We start from the raw sequence: 13,082 nt of genomic DNA, 5'->3' as shown, positions 1-13,082 counted from the left end.
TAAACCCATAGCCAGTAAGGTCATCAATTTTGACTGCATAATGAAATTTTCATAACACTCCAAAGGACTGACAGTGAGAAGCTTTGTGTGTAGCTCAACAAGTGGAGGAGGTCTCCTGGGAAGGGGTCCCTGAGGAAGGCATGGAAGTTCTGTACTTGACCTTTACTTGGTCTTGTGTATCTCTTCCCACTGACTGTTCATTGTGGAGGCTGCAAAGGTAGAAAATGAGTTCATCTATTATGACAATACAGTTCCACTAAACCTACCCTCTTGGCCCACTGGACTTCTCTGAACCAGCACATACTAAGTGATGATAACATTCTGCGCAGGCTAACTTAAATGTAAAAGTTAATCACAAGCATGCCTTTGACATAAAGCACATGTTTCTTGTAGCTTGTGATCCTTTTCTCCAAGTGGATGTATGCAGATGTCCTCATGAAGAGCCTTATGGGCTTCTGTGACAGCCAGAGCTACTACTACTTCTCCTCCTTCTTTTGGTGGTACTGGGTATTGAACTCAGGGATGCGTGGATGCTAGGCAAGTATTCTACCACTGAGCTACATCCCCAACCCCTTGAATTACTTCTGTAAGATAAAAATTGTGTGTGTGTGTGTGTGTGTGTATATATATATATATATATATATATATATATATATGTGTGTGTGTGTGTGTATGTGTTGAGATAGAGTTTCACTTTATAGTTGAGGCTGGAACTTGAACTATGTGGTTAGTCTAGGTTGCCTTCAAACTTGCTTCAGTCCTTCTGCCTCAGCCTTCTGAGTGTATTCTATGAGAACATTAAGAAAGCATTGATCCTTTCCGTGCTCCCCGGCAGGGTCCATACGGCATTGTTTTTGATTCCCATCGTAACTTAAAGGGAAACTTCACAATGTCCGGAGCCCTTGATGTCCTGCAAATGAAGGAGGAGGACATCCTCAAGTTTCTTGCTGCAGGAACCCACTTAGGTGGCACCAACCTGGATTTCCAGATGGAGCAGTATGTCTATAAAAGGAAAAGTGATGGAATCTACATCATAAATCTGAAGCGGACTTGGGAGAATCTTCTCCTGGCAGCTGGAGCCATAGTGGCCATTGAAAACCCTGCTGATGTCAGCGTCATATCCTCTAGGAACACTGGCCAGCGGGCTGTGCTGAAGTTTGCTGCTGCCACTGGAGCTACTCCTATTGCTGGCCGATTTACTCCTGGAACGTTCACTAACCAGATCCAGGCAGCCTTCCGAGAGCCACGTCTTCTGGTGGTTACTGACCCCAGGGCTGACCACCAGCCCCTAACGGAGGCATCTTATGTCAATCTGCCAACCATTGCTTTGTGCAACACAGATTCTCCTCTGCGCTATGTGGACATTGCCATCCCATGCAACAATAAGGGAGCTCACTCTGTGGGTCTGATGTGGTGGATGCTGGCCCGGGAAGTGCTGCGCATGCGTGGCACCATCTCCCGTGAACACCCATGGGAAGTCATGCCTGATCTCTACTTCTACCGGGATCCTGAAGAGATTGAAAAAGAAGTGCAGGCTGCTGCTGAAAAGGCTGTGACCAAGGAGGAATTTCAGGGAGAATGGACTGCACCAGCGCCGGAGTTCACTGCTGCTCAGCCTGAGGTCGCAGACTGGTCCGAGGGTGTGCAGGTGCCCTCTGTGCCCATTCAGCAGTTTCCTACTGAAGACTGGAGTGCTCAGCCGGCCACAGAAGATTGGTCTGCAGCCCCCACCGCTCAGGCCACTGAGTGGGTAGGAACCACCACCGAGTGGTCTTGAGCTGTTCTGCCGACTCCTCAGCAAAGTGGGAATGAGGCTGATGAAAAATAAAACAATTTCTAAGAAGAAAAAAAAAAAGCATTATTTTATGTGGTCCTATGGCAGATATGCCTGAGGTTTAAACCCAAGATCTGACTATGAGCTGCAGAGTTGTAACACCAGATACAGGTCCAAACCTATCATAATCCTTATAGTAGAATAAAGCACTGTTGGGGAGGAGGACTCTGAAACTTGGAATGGGGACCTTGGGTGGGCATGGACAAAGCTGAAATTTGGGCCTCAAAGTTCCCCTGAACTTTCCTTGTTTTCAGAGCATCATTTTCCCTTCTTGGGCTCACTATGAAGCACCCGGTCTTCTCTTCCTTTCAAAAATGTTTTTGATAACTCCTTGAAAGAGGTCATGTCTTTTCTCTTCAGGACCCACCTTGGCCTCTAAGCCCATAGTGAGAGTTCAATCCTAACATCACCTGGACAGGGAAATACAAGCTGTCTCCAAGGGCAAGAGTATATATGCCAAAGGGTTGCAGGAATTTATAACTGAGGGTGGGAGAATCCTGGGAACCAGTGAGGACAAATTTAGTAATTTGATGCATTCTCCCAGGTTTTGGACATTATTATTAGCTGAGTCCTCCAGGAGTGGTGTGAATATCCTATTGGGTTGGATTCAGCAGTGGCCTGTGATTGCTATCAGGTTGAGTTAGATGCAGTGACACATGGCTATAACTCCAGCTACTTGGCAGGCTGAGGCAGGAGGACTGCAAGTTCAAAGCCAGCCTGGGCAACTAGTGAGACCTTGATTCAAAATAAAAAAAATAAGAGAACTGGTTTGTAGCCTACTGGTAGAATGTTCCTATGTTTGATCCTTAGGATCAAGGAAGAAAGACAGACAGACTAGAACCTTGCTGGGTTATAGAACATTGTTGGTTTGCTGGTGATATATGATGGAACATTCTTCCTCAATCTTTAATGTGTGTATAACTCATCTGATGTTGGGGTCTCACTAAACTTTAGATTCTCTTCAGTAGGGCTGGAGTGAAATCTGAAGTGTCACATGTTTCAGAAACTTTTAAGTGATGCAGATGTTATTGACCCTTGAGTACAAAAGCTAGAGATAGGAATGTTGTGGGGGTGTGGATTATGTACACCTATAAATGGCCCAGAAAGATACTTTCTTCTTCCAGGCAGTAAGAAAACACTGATGAAAGGAAGATGAGCCTCTTTTAAAAGAACTACATGGCTTCCTTACCAGACTGTCGATGAAGATGAGGACAGAAGATGTTCCCTTGGGGTTGGGCAACCCTATTTCAAGGGAAATAACAGAATAATTGAGAGGTAGAGGAGTAGGCACCTAACCATGAGGATAAGGTGAATGGAATTAGTATATTATAATCTGCTGAGATAATTAGTAATCACTATGCTTGGCCATAAGGTCATGTGCTAGTCATGAATTGATTATTGTGTCATTAGTAATGAAATAGACTAATAGCTTACTGATGTGCTATTTGACACATATAAGTGGAACAATTCTAGATCTGATGGGTAGAAACCTTATTCAAGTCATACTGGGATAGACAGACTTTTATCCAGTCACTCAAGTCAGTTCCTTAGACCTGAAACGTTCTGATGGGATGGACAGTGGAAGGGGTTGGTGTTTTTCAGGGTGATCCAATCCTATCCTACCCATCCCACCCATTCCCATGCCATCTCATCCCATCCCATCAATTCATTCTTTTTCTCAATGTGTGGTTGAATTTCTGGGCTATCAGGAGTAGAGGTGAGCTGACAGAGTTGTCTGAGGCACATCTCACCCTCACCATGAAGAAAAAGGCACAATGTCAAATGGTAGTTTGGATTTTAGAAACAACATATATAAATTCATACTTACTACTGAGAAATAGTTGCTGGATATTTTGCATAAAGCTGACAGTTTTGAATGAGGTTCAGTGCAAGTAAGGGCTCAGTAGCAGGTCCAAGTTCCAGGAAATTGCCTTACTACTTAGGCCTAATGACTTATAAACTCAGAATTTTACATTGTCTGTAGCAGATGAGGGTACCATAGGAACCCCTGACAGGAGATTTATAGCAAATCTCCTTAGAATGTGGGATTAAGGTATTACTTTGATGCTAGGCCTTGAGCATGCTAGGCAAGTGCTGTATCATTGAACCACATCCCCAACTCTATTTTACATTTGAAAAGCAATTCATGATTTGTCACTGGGCTTTGGTCTAAAACAAAATTTCTAGTTGAATGTTGTCTATAGTACATTATTTAATTGTATGTGCATAGTCCTTTTTTTTTTTTTTTTTTTTTTGAGATAGGTTCTCACTGTTCATCTAGGCTGGCCTTAAACACTATATAAGGTAGGTTGGCCTCAAACTTGCAACCCTCCTGCTCAGCCTCCAAAATGGTAGAATATAGGCATGTCAATATATCCAGCTCTTGCAGCATTTTTTTTGGGGGGGAGAGCAGGGTTTGAGACAGTGTTGTCTTGTCATTGTTTTGAGACAGGACCTCACTATGTAGTTTAGGCTGGTTTTGAACTGTGTAGCCTAGCTTGGCCTTGAACTAGCAATGCTCCTCCTAACTTAGTCTCCTGAGTGCTAAAATCACACCACCACACCCAACTTGCAGCATTCATTTTTAAATGGACCTTGTATATGAGACCAGACCTTAGAATTTTTAGTAGTTGGGAGTAAAGGCATGAGGAGACAGCTTAGACTCCTACTCACGTTATTTTCTGCTTCTTCCTCTGATCATGCTTACAGCTTCATGGAGAATTCTCTACATTTAACAGAGGAAGAAAACTACTTTTGATTTTTAGATAGGTCGGTAGGGTATGTTGGTGCCAGTGAGAAATATTCGCTTATATCCCCATCAAGGGGAATCTCTGAAAGATAGTGGTGAAGGGAAGCTCTTTGATAGTGCAGAATTTCAGGTGGTACATGTTGTATACACTTCACCTAGAAGAAGAGGTGGCCTGGGGTTTGGAGCCTTACTAATTCATATACAGTGGCTGCCTACAACTCTGCCCCTCACCTCTGTAAATGGCCCTATCACTAAATTCTTTTCCATTAGGCCTTTCTGAGTAGGTAATTTTTTCCTGCCAAATCCCCAAATGTTACAATAGGACAGGGCAAAGCTGGCAAAGAGGTTTTAATTCAATTACAATACCACCTGCCTGCAGTGCCTCTTGGGAATGAGCCTGAGAACAGTGAGGAGAGGCTGAAGCTGGAGATGGATCACACATGCAGAGCACCCAAGGTGAGCCATGTGAACAAGTTGTTCCAGCTCTGAAAACGCAGAGAGCCTGACAGTCCAAGCAAACAGGCTGCTAGGTAGAGGGGTCATGTGACATCAATCATCCCAGTGAATAAATAAACTCTGCAGTAGTTGAACAGTTTTTCTCTCACCTGGAGAAAGGGCTTCACCTGACCTCAGCTGTCTGTTTCCTGACTCTTATTTATCCTCTACTGCCTTTTACCCCCATAAAATTATGACAGCTGCACTGGCTGAAGCAAGAATTAGCAGAAAAGAGTAAAACAATAATAAACAAGGCATTCATATCACATTCACTCAACAAATATGTATTGAGGGCTTCCTGTGTGCCAGGCACTATTCTTGGCACATGGATATAGCAATAAACAAGACACATATATATTCCTGCTCTTGCAGAACTTTTTTTTTTTTTGCGGAACTGGGGATTGAACTCAGACCCTTGTACTTGCCAGGAAAGCGTTTATTCTACTGAGCCATCTCCCCGGCCCCCAGAACTTTTATTTATTTATTTTTTTTAATTTTTATTTTTTTGAAGGAAGGAAAGGTTTATTTAGCTCACAGTTACTGGAGGTTTCAGTACACACTCAGCTGGCTCCAAGGCAGGGCGGCACATGGCAGAGGGCAACCTTTCATGGCTGTGGCAAAGAGCAAGAGCGCAAGGGAGAGGTAGCAGCAGCTCAAGCAGCTAGCTTCTTTTCTCTCCTTACATTGTAATGCAAATTTTCTGCCCCAGGGCAGGTGCAGCATCCACACCCACACAATAATCAATCACAAACTCCAGAAGCTGCCCCAAGACTGCATGAGACTTTGGGGGGACAACTACACACAAACCATAACATTCTGCCCCTGGACTCCCAAAGACTCATGCACATCCCTTTATGCAAAAGCCATTCTAGTCCATCTCTATGAGTTGCCAAAGTCCCAACAGTTTCAGTGTTGCTGAAAAATCCAAGTCCCAAGTCTCCTCCAAGATCTAAGGCAAAGTCTCTACTGTGAGCCCCTGTACAAATGAAAACTTAGACACTTGAACATTCAAAGGCACAAGATAGACCCTGCCATTCCAAAAGGTACACAGAGCAGGACACCAAGCATTGGGACCAACACAAGTCCAAAATCCAGCAGGGCAAACATTAAGTCTTGCAGTTCCATGTAGGACATCCGAAGCAATCTGTGATGAGTTGTGAGCTCCAAAGGCCTTACATGGCTTCTCCCCTACAGCATTCATGGTGGTAGCTCCCATGGCGTCCCTCTTAGGCCAGCTTTGCTCCCTCCTTGTAGTTTCCCTTAGACCATTCACATATCTGGCTTTACCAAACTTGTGGGGTTTCCACTGAATAGGCTTCTTTCTCACAGCTTCACACACTGCCCTCTCAGGGGCACACCGCCTGGCCTCCCAGGCCTTCTTCTGAAATTGAGGTGGAAGCCTTTTTAACCTGCATAACTCCTGCATTCTGCAAGCACCTAAAACCAACACCACGTAGATGACGCCAAGGTCTGCCGCCAGCTGGATCACTAGCCAGGTTTTCCTCTCTCTTGGCTATAGGGGTTGAGTGCCTGCATGGCTAAGAACTCTGACCCTGATTTGGAGAAATAATTTCTCCATGCTGGTGCCATTCTGGAGCCTGGTGTGGCCGCTGCTGCCGTTCTGGAATGTGGCGCTCTGCGGCTTTCCTCTCAAAGTCCCTGACCTTTGCAGTTCTGAGGCTGCAAAGGGTGGAGACCTGGCTCCTCCTGTGATGCCCTCAGACCATCCTTTTCTTTCTCAAGGTCCTCCCCGCCCCCCAGATCCTCTCAGCTCCATCTTTGCAGTCCGCAGCTTTATTGGCACTTTCTTTCTGGCCAAACTCACATTTTGTCCCATCCTGCTGGGTTCCTCACTCTTCATTCTCAACATAAATCTGGCTAAAAGCCCCAGCAACAACCAGGTCACTGCCCCCAATATTTGGCTGCTTTGAAATATCTTTTGCCAGACTGATCAGTCCACCATGCTTAAACTCATCCTCAGGCAGAGTCTCTGGACATGAGCAAAATGCAGACAACTTTCTGCCAAGTCAAAACGCGAATGATCCAGAGTCCAACAACCAATGCAGTCCTTCCCAGCAGAAAGCTCCCCAGCCTGGTCTTCACAGGCAGGCTTTCTATCAGCCTTCTGGTCTTCTAAGCTCTGACCAGAATCTCCCCAACAGAACAGCCGAAGCTGTTCCAGCACTTCGCTTGTAGGCGACATCTCTGAACCTTTCCTGTCTCTTCCCATAAACCATTCCCAAAAGCTTGTAATCCACATGGTCAGGTTTAGCCACAGCAACGACCCCACTCCTGCAGTACCAAATTCTGTCTTAGTTACTCTTTTCTCGCTGGGACAAATACCAGACATCCAAAATGAAGGAAGGAGGGGGCCAGGGAGATGGCTCAGTGGAATAAGCGCTTCCCTGGCAAGCGCAAGGGTCTGAGTTCAATCCCCGGTTCTGAAAAAAAAAAAAAAAAAAAAAAAAAATATATATATATATATATATATATATATATATATACAAAATGAAGGAAGGAAAGGTTTATTTAGCTTACAGTTCCTGGAGGTTTCAGTCCACACTCAGCTGGCTCCAAGGCAGAGTGGCACATGGCAGAGGGCAACCTTTCATAGCGGCAGCAAAGAGCAAGCAAAACTTTTATTTTGAGATAGATAATAAGCAAACAAAAACATCTATAGTATGTCAGATAGCAATAGGGCCTATGAAGAAAAATAGTGAGTATAGAAGAGGATGTTATTTTAAATAAGGGAAGCCTGTCAGGGAAGCCTTTAGCTCAGAACATACGAATAGAATTTACCTAAAGAAGGAGAGATCTGGGGAGATGCTCTAGGTAGAGAAAATAGCTGATGAAAGGTCATCAAGCAAGTATGTGTTTGAGAAATAGTCAGGAGGCTGGAAATGGTAGGGCTGGTCAGATAATAATAGGGGCCAGATAGATGGGCTGGGCAGCATTTGAAGACTTGAATAGATGCATGACCTGACTTTTGAAACTCCCTCAGCTGCTGAATGTAGAATAGGGCAGAATGTGGAAGAGTAGAAGCAGGGTAGGAATTGGGGTTGGGCACTGACAGCAGAAATCCAAAGGGCAGGTAATGGTGCTGGAGTTAAGAGAAGTGGTCCGGTTCTGGAAACAAGACAGAGCCAGTGGGGCTTAGGATAGGCTAAAAGAAAGAAGAGTCAAGAATATTTGAAGGGTTTTATTTTTTGGCTTGAATAATTGAATGGATGAAAAAAATAATTCAATGGATGGAATTCTATTTACAAAGATGTGGATGATTGCAGGCAAGTGGATTTGTGGGGAGATGAGGAGCTTGGTTTTGACTTCCCCAGTTGAAGAAAGCTGCATGTTGGACATATAAAAGGAAATGTTATGTAGGTGTTGGCATGAGTCTGGTGTTTGGGAAAGATTCTAGCTAAAGATTCAGATTTGGGAGCATATGGGTGGTATTTAAAGCTATAAAGACAATGAGATCTCAGGAGTGTAGGTAGAACAGGTCCATGTTCCAAGTGCTGAGGCTTGTCAGTGCTTACAAATCAGGGAAGTGAAGAGAAGCCAGGAAGGAAGGGGTAGTCGGGGTGTTACAAAGACACTATATCCATTGTCATGGCACAAAAGGAAAGGATGCAGGACCCCCTAATGGAGTGTCCCTCCTCAACCCAGCCTAGCTGTCTTTGTGGACTCCTAGTTCAGAGTGGACCTTGGGAAGGTCTTGTCCAAGCCCAGGGAAGCTCAGCCTAGCTCCACGCTCCTCCTGGGAGCCTGCCCAGCCCTTGTGCACCCTAATCTGAGAATTTGGAGGAACTGTCTGGGGCCTGGAAAGTCAACTAAGTTTGTGTGGGATGTAGGGGAGCGGGAAAGTGAATAATTGTAAATGGTTGTAGCAAGAGGACTTCAGACTGGATGCTTAATGTTTGAGTGAATGAATGTTCGTATTCCTAGCAGTGTCTGTGGGGGTTTGGGCAGCATGGGTGCGAGCGAGCGTGCGTGTGTGGCGTGGGCAGCTGTGTCTGGTTGTCTGCCTATGTGACAACTGTGTGTTGGTCGCAGGCCTGCAGGTGGCGCCATGAGCTTGAGAAGCAAGGCTCTTGGAGCTGAGCGGTGCTCCACAGGGGTCGGATGGGCGGTAGCAGAGTGCTCGCAGGGGTCCTCAGCTGGGCTGGGCTGGGCGGGGTGATGGCAGCCAAAATCCCTTGGCCTGGATCCTGTTCTTTCCTGCTCTAGCCTGGGGGCCTGTGCTCGGCAGAGGATTCCTGAATGCTGGCTAGGGCATATGGTGGGGGGTGACCTTGAGCCATATCTGCACCTCGGGGGATCTGGGCTAGTGCGGGGTCCTGTCCCCGCTGCACAAACTCTTCTCAGATCCTGGTTTCTCAAGTCCCAGAGCCCCGGGGTGCCCTGCTGGCTCAGAGCGAAGATCAAGTCTGTCCGCTGTCCACACTCACATAGCCAAACTGAACCTGAGTCCAAACATTGAAGGCATGAAATAGTGTCTGGCTTAAAGGCTGAAGGAGCTTCATATCACCCTTATAGGACAAATGACCTGCATTCTCCGGGGAGTGTGGAGGCACAAGCTTGGGAGGTTGAGGCAGGAAGATCTCTGTGAATTCGAGGCCAGGCTGGGCTACAAAACCAAGTTCAAGTGCAGTCTGCACTACACACTGAGACTTTGTCAAAAACAAACAAACAAACACGCACAACCCCCCCCCAACACCAAACAAAAGAGAAACAACCAACCAAACAAAAACCCCAAATATCCCTCCAAACAACCCCCCCCCCACTTGACTGATTCTGTTCTCTGGTTCTCTCTCTCTCTCTCTCTCTCTCTCTCTCTCTCTCTCTCTCTCTCTGTCTCGAATTTAAGGCAGGGTCTCCAGGGTCTCACTATGTAGATCCGGACTCGTAGTGATCCTCCAGTTTTCAGCCTCCGAAGTGTTGGGATTACAGGCGCGCCACCACGCCCAGTCTCAATGAATCTCAGCGTGCCCTGGGGGGGGGGGAGCATGGCAGGCCTAGGGCTGGAACCCCCGACCCCTGCATCTGCCTAAACAGGGATTCTTAAAGCTTTTATGTATTTATTTTTATTTTATTTTTTTGGCGGAACCGGGGATTGAACTCAGGCCCTTACGCTTGCCAGGGAAGTGCTTATTCTATTGAGCCATCTCCCTGGCCCTCTTAAAGCTTTTAATTGCTGTTCTAACTCTAAACAAAGATTTCTTATTTCTCAGAGATTTACCTAGAGCGTAAATGCCGGTTCAGAGACTGATGAAGAGTTGGAAAGCAGAAAATGAGTTTGTCCTGCTCCTAAATGAGTGCAAAACGCTAGATTTCTGTTCAGCATGAGACACCTGAGACCCGGGTTAGCATGGGGTGGGGGTGTGCCAGGAGGACGTTGGAACCGAGAACAGAAAAGTCAGCCCACAGGCGCTGATTGTATTTAAGGAACAGAGGACCTTGGACCGCGGTAGTGCTGCCCCCCCGTGGCGGAGAGGGGTAACAAAGATCTCGCAGCCCTTGGCTCCACTTAGTGCAGGAGGGATTCCAACAGAAACAGAAGCAGTCTGCTCAGGAGTTGATACTCCGTGTCCAGTTAGCCTTTTTACGTTGGATTAAAATTTATTATTACCACAATCATGACTGTAAATCAAAAGCCTGAAATAACATGCCCAGTTGCTCTGAGATGTTCTGGTTTGCCACCAACAGAGAAACAAAAAACATAGTTTTCAGCTTACAGTCTCTGCAGGTGAGTTGTAGACACCACTAGAGAAATGTCAAAGACACGCGTTAGAAAAAGAGCCTTCACAATTTCAGCAATCATTAAAATGGAAATTTGTTGGTCAAGATTGATGGTAAAGAATAGAAACATGGATGATTTTAACAAGACAGCATAATTTTGTCACAAAACACAAGGAGTAACAGCCAACTGGATGTAGAAATGAAAAAGAACATCACAAGGCTACACTGGAGCCATGTTTCTCAGGTAAGTGACTAAAGCTAGGAAATAAGTTATTCTGACCTTTCATAGATGTTAAGTGGTGGACTTCCATCCTTTGACCCTCACTGTGCACTCAGCAAAGTGTGTGTCCTGTGTGTCCTGCTGGTGGCCCTATTTTTATTTTTATTTTTTTATTTTTTAGGGAAAGGTCTACAAGGTATTCAGGGTCTCACTACTAGATTGGACATGTTGTGATTCTCCTGTTTACAGCCTCCCAAGTTCTGGGATTACAGGCGCACGCCACCAAGCCCAATCTATTTTTAATTTAAAAAAGATATTAAAAGAAAGAACATGTCCTTGTTGATCTTATTCTTCTGAAGGATGGGGTTAATGAGTAAAGGATAGAGTTGTGGCTAGCCAAAGTGTGGTCTGGGTGTCATGAGGAAAGGATTGTAAAAACCTGCTTTAAAAAAAAAATTTGGAATTTGTCTTCAAGTTTGTATGACTGAAGTTGTAAAGTTCTCTATTAGCTCTAATCAGAGAGACCCTGAAAAGACTGAAGGAAAAGAAGTGAACCAGGGGAAGAAGAAAGCTTCAGATTCTGCAGCTCCTCTACCAAGGAGACAGCTGCGTGATTTCATTAATTTGTGCCTGTGTATGTGTGTGTGTGAGAGAGACATATCCTTTCAGGGAAGAGCCAGTGGTGAGGTTATTTACATGCATGGTGTTAGTACTTAAATAACTCAGGACAACTTACTGTTAGAAGGTACAAATGGCTCATTTCTAAAGCAATGAAACACTTTGATACTCGAGTGTTAAAGGATAACTTAAGACTCCAGTGCTCACAATATTTTCATGTTTAGAGGATGATGATTTTGTACATTTTGGAGGTAATGTTTTATTTTTACATTTAGTAGCAGCCATTCAGTTGTTTTCCAGTTGACAACTGGCATACTAATATGCAGTAAATTATATACTTTTAGTGTATACAACAAGACAACAATGGAAATTCTTCAAATCTAAAATTTTGCTTTATGCTTTGTACTCATTTTTACTGAAATACTTGTCTAGCTTGAAGTCTTCTTTTTATTTTTTTTGGTATCAGTAATTGAATTCGGGGCCTCATGTTGGGCAGGCAGGCGCTGTGCTGCTGCGCTGTATCCCCGGCCCCAGCCTGCAGTCTTTTGGAGAAATAGCTACATTTCTTTTTCCACATGGGTCCTGTGTATTTATGCCACACACACACACACACACACACACACACACACACACACACACACACATGCTTGCACTTCATAACCTTATTTATAGTTTCCGTAGGGGCTCAGGAATGAGTGAAAATAAAGGTGTGTGCTTAACTCCTATTTGTTTTTGAATTTTATAGTGTTGATCTTTTCCATTATGATTTTTTTCATTTATGTGTTTGGTACAGGTTGTCACTATGCAGCTTGGACTCGTAGTGATCCTCCTGTTTTCAGCCTCCCCAGTGCTGCGATCACAGGCATGCACCACCACACCTGGACTTGGTTGCACGGCTCAGTGCACCCTCGGGTGGGGCTGGCATGGCATGAGGGACCCAGGATCGAACCCTTATGATTTGGTTTTATATTGTATTTAAGAAATTATTTGGGCTGGGGAGATAGCTCAGTAGAATAAGTGCTTGCCTGGCAAGCACAGGGTCCTGAATTCAATCCCTAGTACTGCAAAAACAAACAAACAAACAAACAAAAAAAGAAACTATTTGTTACATCATTTTATAAACACATTAATCTATGTTGTCTTCCGTTACATGTGTTTAAATATTAGGTTTTCTATTTACCTCATGTGAGGAAGCTATGATAATGTCAAGATAAATATATATCTTTAAAGGGAAGAACCATTAAAATCTTTAAGAAAAATAAAAAGCTGGGTAAAAAGAAATAAGCTTATTAATTATTTGGTTCTGCAGTGAACAGCATTTATGTAGTTCATAATAATGCAAGCTCATCATAACCTAAATATAGTGCTCTTGATCACTGTGTTTAGAGGATGGAGTGATAGGAGAGAGCGGTTTGTAAGACAGCTGAATC

At 44.6% G+C, this 13,082-nt stretch overlaps 1 protein-coding gene across 1 annotated transcript; it reads left to right on the top strand.

Moving 5' to 3' along the window:
- Positions 1-821: 821 nt before the first annotated feature.
- Positions 822-1,840, top strand: LOC101573442 (40S ribosomal protein SA). The gene has a single exon (XM_023715944.1). It carries the CDS (start codon positions 890-892, stop codon positions 1,775-1,777), a length of 888 nt encoding a protein of 295 aa, XP_023571712.1. The 5' UTR covers positions 822-889; the 3' UTR covers positions 1,778-1,840.
- Positions 1,841-13,082: the final 11,242 nt, after the last annotated feature.

The sequence above is a fragment of the Octodon degus genome, unplaced genomic scaffold, assembly GCF_000260255.1.
Source record: "Octodon degus isolate 3935 unplaced genomic scaffold, OctDeg1.0 scaffold00045, whole genome shotgun sequence".
NCBI lineage: Eukaryota > Metazoa > Chordata > Mammalia > Rodentia > Octodontidae > Octodon > Octodon degus.
The sequence above is the reverse complement of the archived record's forward strand: the minus strand, read 5'-3'. Positions and strand labels throughout refer to the sequence as shown.